This window comes from Coloeus monedula, assembly GCF_965178545.1.
Source record: "Coloeus monedula genome assembly, chromosome: 15".
Classification (NCBI taxonomy): Eukaryota; Metazoa; Chordata; class Aves; order Passeriformes; family Corvidae; genus Coloeus; species Coloeus monedula.
Window position 1 is genome coordinate 8105619 of NC_138795.1, and position 13387 is coordinate 8119005.

Genomic DNA, 13387 nt, shown 5'->3' on the forward strand with positions numbered 1-13387 from the left:
TGGTCACAGGTCTGTAGGAAGCCCCCTCACTGGTTCCACCACTCACAACACGGTTCTGTGCTCTCAGCTTGCCAGTGCATCTGCTCAGTGAGAAAATTGGCCCTTTGTCTGCAGCCCATAAATACAGGAATTAAATAACCATTGAGAAATACCCTGAGGCTTACAGGTGGACCAGCTCCAAGTCATTAGTCCCACACCACAGTTGTCATGTGTGAGGATACAGATCTGGGGTTTGAAGGAGCTCGTGGTGGATGGAGGGTGTGGGAGAACAGGGAGCCACATCAAGGTGTGTGATAATGCCCCTCTCTCCTCGTATATTGTCCATATAGTTAGTGAATAACAACATTAAGTTTTGGCCTTATTTTCCACAAAGTTCCACTGCACTGAAAATGGGAATGTGAACTACAGAGTGCTAACAAGTGCAGAGAACATCTCACATGCATTTTGTGAGGTGGGTGTGACCCTTTCTGTTCCTGGACTACATGGTGAGTGTCACCACAGGTGACTGTGCAGTAGACAAACTGCAAATGTCGTGCACTGGTGTCATTGCAGTACAAAAGAGGCAAGTGAATTCTAATTTAGAAGCCAGGATGGAGATCTTAATGCCTGAACCTCAGATTTATGTGGAAAGAACTCTGGCTATCATCAAACCAGATGTCATCGATAAAGAAGAAGAAATAGAGGATCTCATTCTCCGATCAGGATTCCATATCATTCAGGTAACAGGCTGTGCTCCAGAGAAAAGAACTGTAGTTTGTAAGTCAGGAGAATATTTAACTTCCAGCAGTCAAGCCAGTAACTAAAAGCTTGTGTGTCCAAAAATCGATGCATGTTTTTCATATTGTCAAACTTTGCTGCCAGATTCTGTAAGGAGATGCTTTTTGGTGCATGGGATGGAACAGAGCAGGCCAGCTATTTTGCTGACCACAGGAGAATACAGATTTTGTTAATAAACTCAGATTTAGCAAACGTATGGAGCAGATGTGTGAACTGTCCAAGGCAACTCTTTGGAGAGTGCATCATTCAGATCTCACAAGATTTTGTGCAAGTGGATATTAGAGAATTAATTGAATTCGGTAGCTGGCCGGTTGCAGTCTGACTAATTTTTTGTTTCCGCTGTTTTTCCAGTAAATAGGCCTTATGAATATTGAAATGACTGTATAAATATTTAAATAAGACCGGCAGGGCGGCCGCTGGGGGGCGCTGCGCCCTCGCGACTGTGGGCGGTGGGGCCCCTCCCCCTCCTCCCCACACTGTCTTGTTTCGTTTCGTTTGGTTCTTTTCATTTCCTCCCTTACCTTTCTCGTTGTTTTATTTATTTGTATTTATTATTTGCATTTATTTGTTTATGGGTCTCTTGGAGCTACTCCAGAAGAGGTTACGAAGATGCTCCACGGGCTGGAGCCCCTCTGCTCTGGAGACAGGATGGGAGAGCTGGGGTTGTTCATCCTGTAGAAGAAGAGGCACCAGGGAGACCTGAGAGAGCCTTCCAGTGCCTAACGGGGCTCCAAGAGAGCTGGAGAGGGACTTTGGACAAGGGCTTGGAGTGACAGGACGAGGGGGAATGGCTTTCTACTCCCAGAGGGCAGGGTTAGATGGGATATTTGCAATAAATTCTTCACCCTGAGGATGGTGAGGCCCTGGCACAGGTTGCGCAGAGAAGCTGTGGCCACCCCATCCCTGGAAGTGTTCAAGGCCTGGTTTGGGGTTTGAGCAACCTGGTCTAGTGGAAGGTGTCCCAGCCCATGGTAGGGGGTTTGAAACAAAATGATTTTTAAGACACCTTTCGACCCAAAACATGTTTCTATTGATTCAATATGTATCAGAAGATGAGACAAAATAGTTTATTTATTTATTTATTTATTTAATTGCAATATCTTAGTAGAGTCTTCTGATGTCTGCAATGACTTTTGACACCAAAAGGACTCTGAGTATATGGAACTCTTGCGTTGTATAAGTTTGAGCTCAAAGAATGCACTTTAAAATTTTTTTCTTGACTGCCCTATGGTTTCTGATAACCTCCCAAAGTTGTCCTGATCCTGGCCACTTGCAGGCTAGGCAGCTATTGGAAGAGTCACAAAGCACTGAAAGAAAAATAGAACAATTGCATAATTAACAATGTGGGCTGGAGAGAAACTTGTTTAAAAGTAGAACATTATGCTGTAGCAGCTGAGTAATAAAATCCTGCCCTTGTAATGCTCTTCACTTTTTCTGTACAGTGCTCTGTCATCCAGCAGTTAGAAAATGCTGTCGTTTGCCTAGGCTAAAATCACATTTTACTCCATTGGGCTTTTCATAATTAACTTGGAAAACTTTTGCTCTTGGTTACTCTGTATCTCAAAGAAGATCGTATCTGGGAGAATCAGATTAGTTTCAGAAGTTACTCTGTGTTCTGCACTTGAAGATATGACTGCAGGAGAGGACTGTATACTGTCTTTTAATGCTCTAAGCTGTTTCAATGTAGCAAGTTACTTTAATTCTTTTTTTGTCTTTTACACTTTATAGAAACGGAAGCTCCAGTTAAGCCCAGAGCAGTGTAGCAACTTCTACGGAGAACAATTTGGAAAAGTGTTTTTTCCTAATTTAACAGCCTATATGAGTTCTGGTCCTATAGTTGCTATGGTTCTTGCTAGAAATTGTGCAGTCTCATACTGGAAGGAATTGCTTGGACCATCCAACAGCCTAAGAGCTAGGAGAACTCACCCTCACAGGTAACTCACTGACTGGCCTTGGGCAAGTCAGCAGGATTTTCTCATTCTCTTGATTGAGACCAGAATTCCTTCTTTTTTTTTTTCACCGTTGTTTTATAGTATGCAAAGTTCACCTATTTTATGGGGAATGCTGAGTGCATGAAATTAAGTTTTAGGTAGCTACTTCTTATATTTAAAGCAAAATCAAGCCAATGTCTTGTTAATTAGTCCATATCTATTGCTCTTCTGCGCTCTCAGGCTGCAGAAGCTTGGAAAGGATTTGCAGTTGCCCTCCAAGCAGTTATTTCCCTTGTTTTTAGCTTAAGAGCACTCTATGGAACTGATGAGCTGAGGAATGGGCTCCACGGCAGTCTCAGCATCTCCTCAGCAGAGAGAGAAATTCGATTCATATTTCCAGAAGGTAAAATGGTACAGTTGGTTCATTGCCAGTCTTGGGGAGGATGGAGTTCTTCCCTGCCCTTCCCTGGTATTACTTGTCTCTGCCCTGACTCCAGATAAAATTGATTTAGAAGAGGTTGGGTTTGTTTGCTTTATAGGCTTGTGGGTCTCTTTATCTATAAGCTGACATTTTCTGCTATGAAAGGCTTACAAAAAATCTATCTGAAGAGCCAGGGTAGTTGCAGAGATTGCTTCCACTTTTCAAACTCTGCTCTGGGAACTGGAGCAGTCAAAGCTGGGTAAAATGAGAAGAAATTAGGAAGCTGTTACACTCCAGCGAGTGTTTCTGTGTTTCTGGCACTGTCAGCCCTGGAGACTCCTGCTGGCTTGAGAAGACTGACTTTCTACTTGGATTGAGGCTGAGTAATTCCTATTCAAAAGCAGCTGGATGCTCACATGATAGTGCAATTCCAAAGTTAAGTGCCAGAGAAAAGGGCCTTAGAACCTGGAAAGGCTGCAAGAGGATCTCTGGTTTGTAGTGTAACAGGATTTGCTCTTTGACAGAAAGGTGCAAGTGAAACTGCTAGAAGAACGTGTCTACTGATGCTTTTTGTCAGCTGTATCAGTGAGTTTAATAAAAGATGTTTCAGTTCCATAAAAACCTTACCCATTGTGTAAACCATGTCTATTCTCCTCACCCTGACAAACAAAGTAAGACTAAAGGTGAGGTTTTTAGGGTTTCAGAATCCAGCTTCACACTGCAAGAAGAAAGTGCTAAACATGGGATATATTGTTTCTCTTCTGCCCCAAATGCATCTTCATGGATAAAGGTTTTCCCCGGATGATCTGATTTTCTCCCTTTTCATAATAGACTATAGTTAGTAAAATTACCTCAGGGACATTGTGAAGAAGTTTAGGGAGTTTCTTTGCAGTTTGTTGTGGGAGAAGCTATAAAACCCATGATGTATTATTAACTTATTAAGGAAAAGAGCAGCTCACATATAAACAACCTTTGAAAGAATGCTGGGTTTAATCACTCTAGAGGCTGTTTTCTAACACCTCTGATTCCTCCTTGCAGCAATCTTGGAGCCTGTTCCCACTGGACAAAGAGCTCGGGATTACCTGAACCTGTATGTGAAGCCCACGCTGCTGGCTGGGCTCACTGCCCTGTGCAAAGAGAAGCCAGCAGACCCCATGGTATGTGCAGTGCCCCAGCACTGCTGTCAGCTTTGAGATGCAGTTACTTGGTGTTAGTAAAGTCCCTGTTTGTAGAACTACACTGTTGGTGAAGAGCTGTGCTGTTTTAGCTGTCAGCTAATGAGCTACTCAAATAACATTTGGTTTCAAGAAGTTGATTTGTTTGTTAGAGATAAAACAAGCTTGTGTTTTAAGTCCCTAAACAAAATCAATTTTCTTATGTGTGGAAAAACATGGTAAATATGTCTTTGTGTTCTTAAAGCTCCAGTCATTCGCACTAGTATTTCTTTAAGCATGCAGATAATTAATTCATGTGACAAGTTGCTGGCAGTTGTGGTGGATTTTACATCATTATCAGCTTTATAATCATTGCATTTTTCTAAAGTATGCTTTTCAGAAAAAAAAAGCCTTAAAACTCACTTGGGGTGTTCCTATAAACTATGTGATATACATGAGGCCACATTTAAGGTACTTTGATTGTTCCAGCTTTATAACCTCTTTACTTTATCTGTGTCTGGCACTGTTACCATAGAAATCTAGAAAACAGAGATGAAGTCCATTCCTGTGCCCAAAGGCCAAACCAATTGTATCTGTTCCTAACAAATGTGTATCTGGCCTGTGGCGTAGCACTCCAAATGATGGCGAATCTACAGTCTCCCCAGGCAATCTGTTTCAGTACTTAATTATACTTGTTAAAAGCTTTCACTAAAAGATAGCCTAAATCTCCTGGCTCCAATTTTAAGCCCATTACCTTTTTTTTTCCCCTTTTACTATCCCCAGAAGACATTGGAGACAATGTAATATCTCCTATTTTTTTGCAGCAACCTATTGCATATTTGAAGAATATTCCCATTTTCTTTCTCTTCAGTCACCTCTTTACTATATTAAATACTGAATTTTTTTTTTGTTACAAGTTCCATCTCTCTTGCTCATTGTTTTGGCTTCTGGTTAATCTGCATTCTTAGCACAATTTTCTAATCAGTTATGAGGTATCTGATAGTAACTTCATGGAGACAATGCCTTCCTTCCTTGCTTGTAAGAAAGCTGTATTAAGCAGTGCCAGTAGCTTTGCTAAAAACAGTCTGTTTGCTTTGCTAAAAACAGTCTATTTCTACCTTCTTTGTTGTCTGTAATGTCTGTGACCTTGTAACAGAAGGAAAATAATGTTGATTTCATACTGCTTCAGAAATAGATATTGCCTATTGCTTTTTGTTTGTTATCTGCTAGGTGGCTTACAGCGAGACTGTTGGAATGTTTTGTTTTTTCCAGTATCTTTTTATTTTCTTCTTTTCTTTGCTTTTGGAAATGGCATCAGAAAGTGTCTGTACACTCAGAAATACTTGCTGTCAGCACAGAGACTGTCTGAGCCAGTTCCTTAGGTAATACAAGATAAATTTATTTGAGCTCAAATGATTTGAGGATTTCTTTTTTCTAAAGCAGTTTTTTCTAAGGGGCTTTGTGTTTTGGCATATTTTGTTTGTTTGTTTTCCATTTTTGTCTTAGGTTCTTAGTACTGTCCTGCTGTTGCTGACTTTACCTGTCCTAGTGCTCTGCTTGGCTCTCCCTTTGCAAACCACCCTTTTTGTACGTGGTAGTAAAAGGAGGGTGTTGCTTACCTTCCCTGTCTGCTGTTCTGTCATTTTTTCACAGTGTGGTATGAAGTTTGTTGTACTCAGCATTCCAGAAACTAATCGTCAACAGCCTTGTGAAGTAAATAAGGATGTGTTAAAAACTTTGCTTTACAAGTGGAGAAATCAAGGCAAAAGGTTTTTGCCTAAGGCCAGGCCCAGACTGGCGGATGGAATTAGGACTCAAGGCATTCCTGCCTCCTGCATTCTCGTTTAAGTACAACGTGCTGGAAAACTTGCAAGATGAATTTTAAAAAGCAACCATATTTTGGTTTTAAGTTTTAGGTACTGTAAGGTGATTTCAGTGCAGAAGGCTGGCACTCTGAATGAATGATTACTAGATGAAATATCTGTAAGTGTTGTCAGCAGTAATATTTCATTGAGCAGTTTCAGGAATACTGTGCAGCCGCATTCCGAAACAGAGATGGCTGAATTATTTGAAGTATGGCTCAAATGGTCTTATACTTTCACAAAGATAAACACTGCCAGGACAAGTTGTCTTCTAAAGGTCAGTGTGAATTGTTCAAAAGCAATATAAACTGAAGATTTAAAAGAAAATTTTTTAAAAATAGGTCATCTGCATGTCCATTTTTTTCTGAAAGGTCTTAATTTTGCAGCACAGTAGGAGAGTATCTGTACCAGAGGTTTCAAATAATGCTTTTAATATGCTTCTATATACTTAATAGAAAACAACAGAAAGCTGAAAACATTTGGGTTTTGGGTTTTTTGTTCACAGATTTGGCTTGCTGACTGGCTGATTGAACACAATCCTAATAAACCTAAACTACAATATCACATCTCTCAGGAAGAGCATCGGGGGTGAGAGCTTGGTGGAAACCAAACAAACCATCTCAAGCATTCCAAGTTACAGATGTATATTGTCATTTTCAGTGTGTCCTTTGACTGTATAACCAATACTATCTAAAGTAAATGTGTTTGTCATAACTGCTTGTGTCTTCATGGGATAAATAACCTTACACTTAATACACAGGATGTATTGGTTCTAGTACTTTCTCTACTGACAAAATGAATGCAGAATTACGCAGTAAATTTATGGCATTGGGTGATGAGAAAAAGACAATGTTCTTAGTGGGTGTGACTTACTGCTATTTTCCCCATTTTTCTTGGTTTGGCTGTGTGAGAGAACAAAATCATTTACAGCAGTGTGGATTCCCAAAGGACATCCACCTGGCCTGTCCTTTGTGAAGTCAAGGGTCGTGTTTCAGCAATTTTTTAGCATAAATCCAGTTATGAAGGGAGGTACTTGGATATAATGTAGAAAACAAATACTGGAGGCATATTAGCAACTTTGGAATTTTAATTGCTGATTACATCACCCAGCTAAGGTTGCTCTTGAAGTTGATTCACTTAAGTCTGATTATTTTGTCAGAATGTAATTTGAAGGACTTATTTGAAGGTACATTGAATGCACCTTTCCCATCTTGGTGGCAAAAGGCTCAGTGACTAAAAATAACAGGAATATATATTTTAGTCAAGGACTGAGGTTGTCTTCCAACATTTTTTTGCAAGTGTATTGGTTTGGCATGGCCTGGTTTTGGGTAGCAGGGGACGACAAAGATGGCTCTTGTGAGGAAGCTTCTGGAAGCTTCCCACCATGTCTGGCAGAGCCAATGGCTGATGGTTCTGAAAATGGACATGCTGCTGGCCAAAACTGGGCCAATGAGAGAGGTTGGTAATGCCTCTGTGATGACATATTTAAGAAGAAAATCAAAACAAAGTCAAAAGATTTTGGGATTCTAGTCAGAGAAGAGGAGGAGGTGAGAACATGTGAGGGAAAATGACATGGTGACAACCAACATCAGTGAAGAAGGAGGGGCAGGAGGTGCTCCAGGCACCGGAGCCGAGGTTCCTCTGCAGGTTGTGGTGATGACCATGGTGAAGCAGCTGTGCCCCTGCAGCCTGTGGGGATTCACAGGGGATGCAGAGATCCACCCACAGCCCGTGGGGAGGTGCCCGTGCCGGAGTGGGTGGATGCCTGGAGGAGGCTGTGTTCCAGTGGGAGTCCCGCTGGAGAGAGAGGGCCCTGCTTCCAGGCTGGAGCAGCCTGTCCTTGGAGCACTGGACCCTGTGGAAAGGGAGAGCCACAGCACAGCAGTTTTGGGAGGGCTGTCTGCCCGTGGGAGGGGCTCAGGCTGCAGCAGGGGCGGTGTGGCTGCTGCTTGTGAGGGTGGACCCACGCCAGGGAAGTTCAAGGAGAACTGTCTCCTGTGAGAGGGACCCACGGCCTCACAGGGGAAGATTCCTCTCCTGGAGCAGCGGAGGGAAATCTCGGTGATGGACTGACCAAACCCTCATGCCCTGTCTCCCTGCGCTGTCGGTGGGAAGGAGGGAGGGGCTGGGGGGGGAAAGGTGTTCTAAGGGCTTATTTTACTTCTCATTATCCTCCTCTGATTCTGTTAGTAATAAATTCACTTTGCAACTTAAGTTGAGCCTGTTTCGCTCCTGAAGTGTTTCTCCCGGTCCTTATCTCACTCATGAAGCATTTGTTAATTTTTTTCTTTTTCCCTCCTCTGCCCAGCTGTGGCAGGGGAGGGTGAGCGAGCCACTCTCATGGGTGCCTGGCACTGGGCCAGCGTCAAACCACAACAGCAGGAAAGGTGCTTAATTGGAACAGCTTACCTTAAGAGTGTTTTCTGTGTTCTCCTGCTCCTAAATCTCTGTTGTTTTCCTCAAACTTCCATGTGTTCTGTTGAAGAATTTCAAGAGAGTGCTCTTGACAGGCAACAGGTTAATGCCATGCTATTGCCTTTTATGAAGTAACTAAACTGTTTTTTGGGATGTGGGGCTTTTTAATTTTCTTCAAAGAGCTGGACTTATGCTGTTAACTTCAAGCTTTGTATCTTTTGGTTTGACTGGCTAGAATGAAGAAGACTGTAGTTTTCATAACTCTGAAATATGAGCATGCTTGACTAATACTAAATAAGCAATTTCATAATTTGTTTCATGAAAAAACTTGCTTCCTCAATTTGAGTAATTATGAGAAACAGAAGTCATTTGTCCATAACATCAAACTTTGTTTAAGTGAATTGTTTATCCTCTCAGTGGAACAAACGACTATTGCCAGCCCAGATAATAAACTTTTAGAAACTGGTCCCTACAGTACCAAGACCTAAAAATCTTGGGACTTCTAAGATAAGGAAAAAAAGAAAGCCCAAACCCTCAAATATTGAAGAGTAAAAGTATGAGGTGGTTAGAAATACAGTAAACAGATCTGTTTACAACCAGTTTATTTTGCCTATAATTATTGTCCCCATATGTGTCTGATGGACAGTTGTGCTTTGTGTTTTCCTGTCAGCCAAATAAGAATTTCTGTTTTCTGAAAACACCTGAAAAACTCTGAAAATTCAGAAACTAAAATCCGGTGAATTCACAAGGCATTCGCCTGCATTTTGTTTGTTAGTATGATATTTGCTTGCTTATTTTGATGTCCTACTGTTTGACAATAAATGCATCCTTTATGTTACTGCTGGAGTTTTAGGTTTTGCTTTTGTGCCAGAGCTGCATTCTGTTGGATGAGAGTACGTGGATCCTTATCCAGGGGGCGGGAGAAAGGACAAAGCCAGCTGATGTTGCAAATGTCACCTTTACCACCCACATGTTATAGACTCTCAGTCATTCAGGTGTTCATCTATCATGGAATTATCCTCTGATGTTGGAGCTAACACCTTCAGTTGCTGACTGGTGTTTGCTTCCATTTTCCTAAGGAAAAGGTGGAAAGAGAGAAGTTGCCTTTATCCCACGGGTGCCGTCCTGACTCACTGTATTCCTACACCTAGGACAAATATTGATCCAGCAGATCTCACAGCTGAGACCCTGAGGAACCTGCATTAATAAATGGGATGTGGGAATGTGAAATGGCTCATCAGCCTGGTCCCGTGGGGGAGCTGTGACACCATGGGAGAGGCTGTTGGGGCATGTGCTGCTACATTTCTTATGGTCTTTAGGTTTTTATTTAGCCCAGAGTGGTACAGGCTTGGCCGGGGTTATGATTCCATAGCACAGAAAATGTAACTTTGGGGAAAAAAGCCGGTTTAACTGAAAGATGTCAATGTCAGCAAGGACGAGTAATCTGTCCTCTCCCTCTGTCAAGTCCAAATGATTACCTTGCCTATTGAGTTTTATTGGGCATTTTTAACTTTGAAGGAGTCCATTTTAGTTTACTGCCTAAGTGCTGGAATAGAGCTATGTCCATAAAACGAGCATTCAATCTGTTTCCCATAATTCTATTTTTTCAACAGAGTTCCTCCTGGAACTTTGCTTATCATATGCTTGCTATCACCTGCACTGGAAGTTGTTCTTGGAACTGTACAGACTGAGCTAGTCTTGAAGTATGTGATTGTTCAGCCTTCCTGTCTCAGAAGGGAGTTATTATCTTCAGGAACAGTTAAACTGCCAGGAACCTTGGACATACTTTAAAGATGGCAGAAGCCTCAGTGAAAGGCAGTTTCCCATTGTCTGCATCTGTCAGAGCATTCCAGCATGCCCAGCTTCAGAAATGAGTCACTGGTCAGAGCTTGGGACTGTCATTCAGGAGATTTAAGATTGTTTAATGAAGATTTGCAAACTCCTGCTTTTCTCATGTAGGAAAAGGAGCAGATTTGTGTTTCTTCCGTCATTTAAGCTATTAATCTTGACCATCCTTTAAACAACATTTGATGAGTGTCAGTGTTAATTCATTCAGTCAGAGTAGTCAGATCAAGATAATTTGTGTTATTCTGCACAGTAAATGTTGGCCATTTTTGGTGGTACCCAACAACAGCTTATCCTCTGAAAATATTATGGTTGTTCAATTTTCTTTAAAAAAACAAAATCAGAAGAGAAATTATTTCTATTTTGTTGGAAAGACTCTTTGCACATCATAAAAAGATAATTTACAATTGTTTTTGTAGTACTATTTCCTTTTAATAGATTTGTCCTTGGACTAGGAATAGGACTTCAGTCCTCTCTACTCATTACCTGCTGCTTTGCTTTACTGAAGCAGATTTGGCTCATACCAGCATGGCAGTGTCACCAGGATCATCACAGCAAATAGTTACTTCCTGGTTCTGCTGTTAGTGAAACAGGAAAACCTGCTGCTTTAGGATGGTCAATCAAGAGCAGCTGCCTGCACCTAGAAATCTCCCCTGGTGTGGATGACCTCCTCTGGGTGTGGAGTGTGTCAGCAGTGTGACTGATGTGTAGAGTCTCCTTGGGAGGATGCCTGTCAAATCATTGTCATGCTGCCTCCTGCCAAGTGATCATGGGGACACTGCCAAAGCTCGGGGGAGAGCTTTTTGTTGGTCTTCTGAGCCAGAAATGAGGTATTGTTGTGAGGCAGAGCAGTTGGTGGGAGAAGAAGGCAGTTTGCAGACAAGTGGGTGAATGATACTCTAATAATGGTAACACTGAAGGATTGAGAATTCAGTTCACTGCTTGTGAGTGTTTTAGGGCTGAGGGAGGTGATGCTTTTGCACAAAGATCTTCATGTAGTGCCTTGTTGGGTGTGCTTATATTTGTCTTGTATGGCATCAAGTTTTGTCCTCTGAGAACCCCTGACTGGCCCATCTCGCTTAGCTGTGGTGCTATTCTGAAGCATGCTTATTAAAAAATAAAGCCAAAACACAACTCTGGTACCATGTCTGCAACTTTGTTACCATCACATTTAATTTATTGGAAAGTCTTTTCACCTGGGGTCTGAGTCAACCTGGATGGATCCTGTTTGGCCAGAGAGAAAAGGCAGCTGGGTGCAGTCTGTCAGTTGCAGACTGCCTGAGCAAGGAGTCGTGGATGAACTCACCCTAAATTCCAGGGAATTTTTATGTGCAAGAACCTAATTTGGCTCTACTCTTGTCTTTAGTAAACTGCTCTACAAACCACCCATGCTTCTTTATTATTTCTTTATAATCAATGATTAAGCTCTCACTTCCTTGCTAGGGGACAGTTGTGTTTTTGTTGTGCTTCCAGAATCTGCACCGATTTTCAGGTTAGGAAATCCTGCATTTCCAAAAGCAACATCTTATTGCTCCGATGGCTGGTGGTTCTTATCTCTCCTAGGTGTTGTAAAGCGTTTTCTTACTGGGTGGCATTCCTGGTGCTGGGTGAATGAGGCAGTGTTCTGTCCGTGTTTAGTTTTATGTCAGGCCTCGTCTCTCTGTGTGTGACAAAATTCCCAGGAGTGTTTAACGGACACGTGCAGACAAATCTCCTGCACGCCCCATAAAGCACTTTACTATGGGCCACTATAAAGCAGTCATTACAGAGCAATGTTTAAACTTCTGAGATTAACACAGTCTCTCAATTGCACTTATTTTTATAATGTGTAATTTAGCAACTGAACTGTGAAAAGTTATGGCATAACAAGGTCTTCTTAAAAACAGTGGTTCCAACGTGCTTTTAGGTTGCTTCATTGTAAATCTGGAGCAATTCCATTCTGTTAGTTAAAAGAAAGAAAATGGGATTTTTTCTGGGTGCATCTGAAATGTATTATCAAGTGTTGCATGGCACATTTTCCACATTTATGGAAAGCAAAGAGCTTGTGCCTGATTTCTCAGGAACCAGACTTGGACAATGCTGTTCCTTGCATGCAGAACACTTTGGCAGTTGCCATTTTGCTCAGGGAGTTGTGCAATGGTATTTTTGCCTGGATGAGGAACGTTTGATCAAACCTCTGTTTGAAAACCAGATGCTTTTTCTGCGGCCACCACACATCTAGATAGCCATGAGATCCTTCCCTGCTACTTACCACTTCCAGCTGAACTATCCCATGAGGGTATTTCAGAACACTTGTTTTCTTCGAAGCTCTTCCATGTAATTATACTGAATTGACCAGCAAAGTTTTGACCGTGACTGTCTTTGTTTTGCAAAGTTCTCTTGTAAACAGGCACTGTGGGGCTTCCCCAAACAGCCCCATCAGTGCAACTGAATGGGAGCAACAAAGGCATAGGAAATGAAATGTCCATTCCTTTTCTTATTCATGTAAATGATAGTTTATCATACTGTTTATTAGCTTCATGTAGTCAGGATCTGTGATGTTTCTTAAGCTTTTTATTGCTTTTTTTTTTCCCTTTAATGAGCTGCAATAAAACATTACCTGAGTGCTGACGCAGTGCTGAGGCATTCTCCAAACTCAGTGTTATTACTGATGTTAATTAGTCATTACCCATGGCAAAGGCTGCCACCACAGCACAAAGCAGCCATGATGTATCTTTACCAGTTGTTCTGTCTTTATGCAAAATGTTCCTTTTTACAACTATATGGAATTCCTGGAATGAACAATTTCAAGTCATCCATAAACATGGTTTTAATAATGATATCTGATTTCTTTATAATATCTCTCCTCAGTGGATGGGCAATGATGTACAAAGGAACTGGCAGTACACAGGTGCTACAAGTGTGAAGGTAAGGAAATGGACAAGTGAAGAGACTCCTTGGGTCCTTCCTTGGAGCAGCAGCAGGATCTAGAATCACAGAATC

At 41.7% G+C, this 13387-nt stretch overlaps 1 protein-coding gene across 1 annotated transcript; it reads left to right on the top strand.

Moving 5' to 3' along the window:
• Positions 1-355: 355 nt before the first annotated feature.
• NME5 (NME/NM23 family member 5) lies at positions 356-6737 on the top strand (the record flags this gene model as incomplete). Its single annotated transcript, XM_082291192.1, has 6 exons — positions 356-451; positions 553-719; positions 2506-2711; positions 3011-3111; positions 4168-4286; positions 6651-6737. Exons 2-6 carry the CDS (start codon positions 591-593, stop codon positions 6735-6737), a joined length of 642 nt encoding a protein of 213 aa, XP_082147318.1. The 5' UTR covers positions 356-451; positions 553-590.
• Between the last annotated feature and the right edge of the window lie 6650 nt (positions 6738-13387).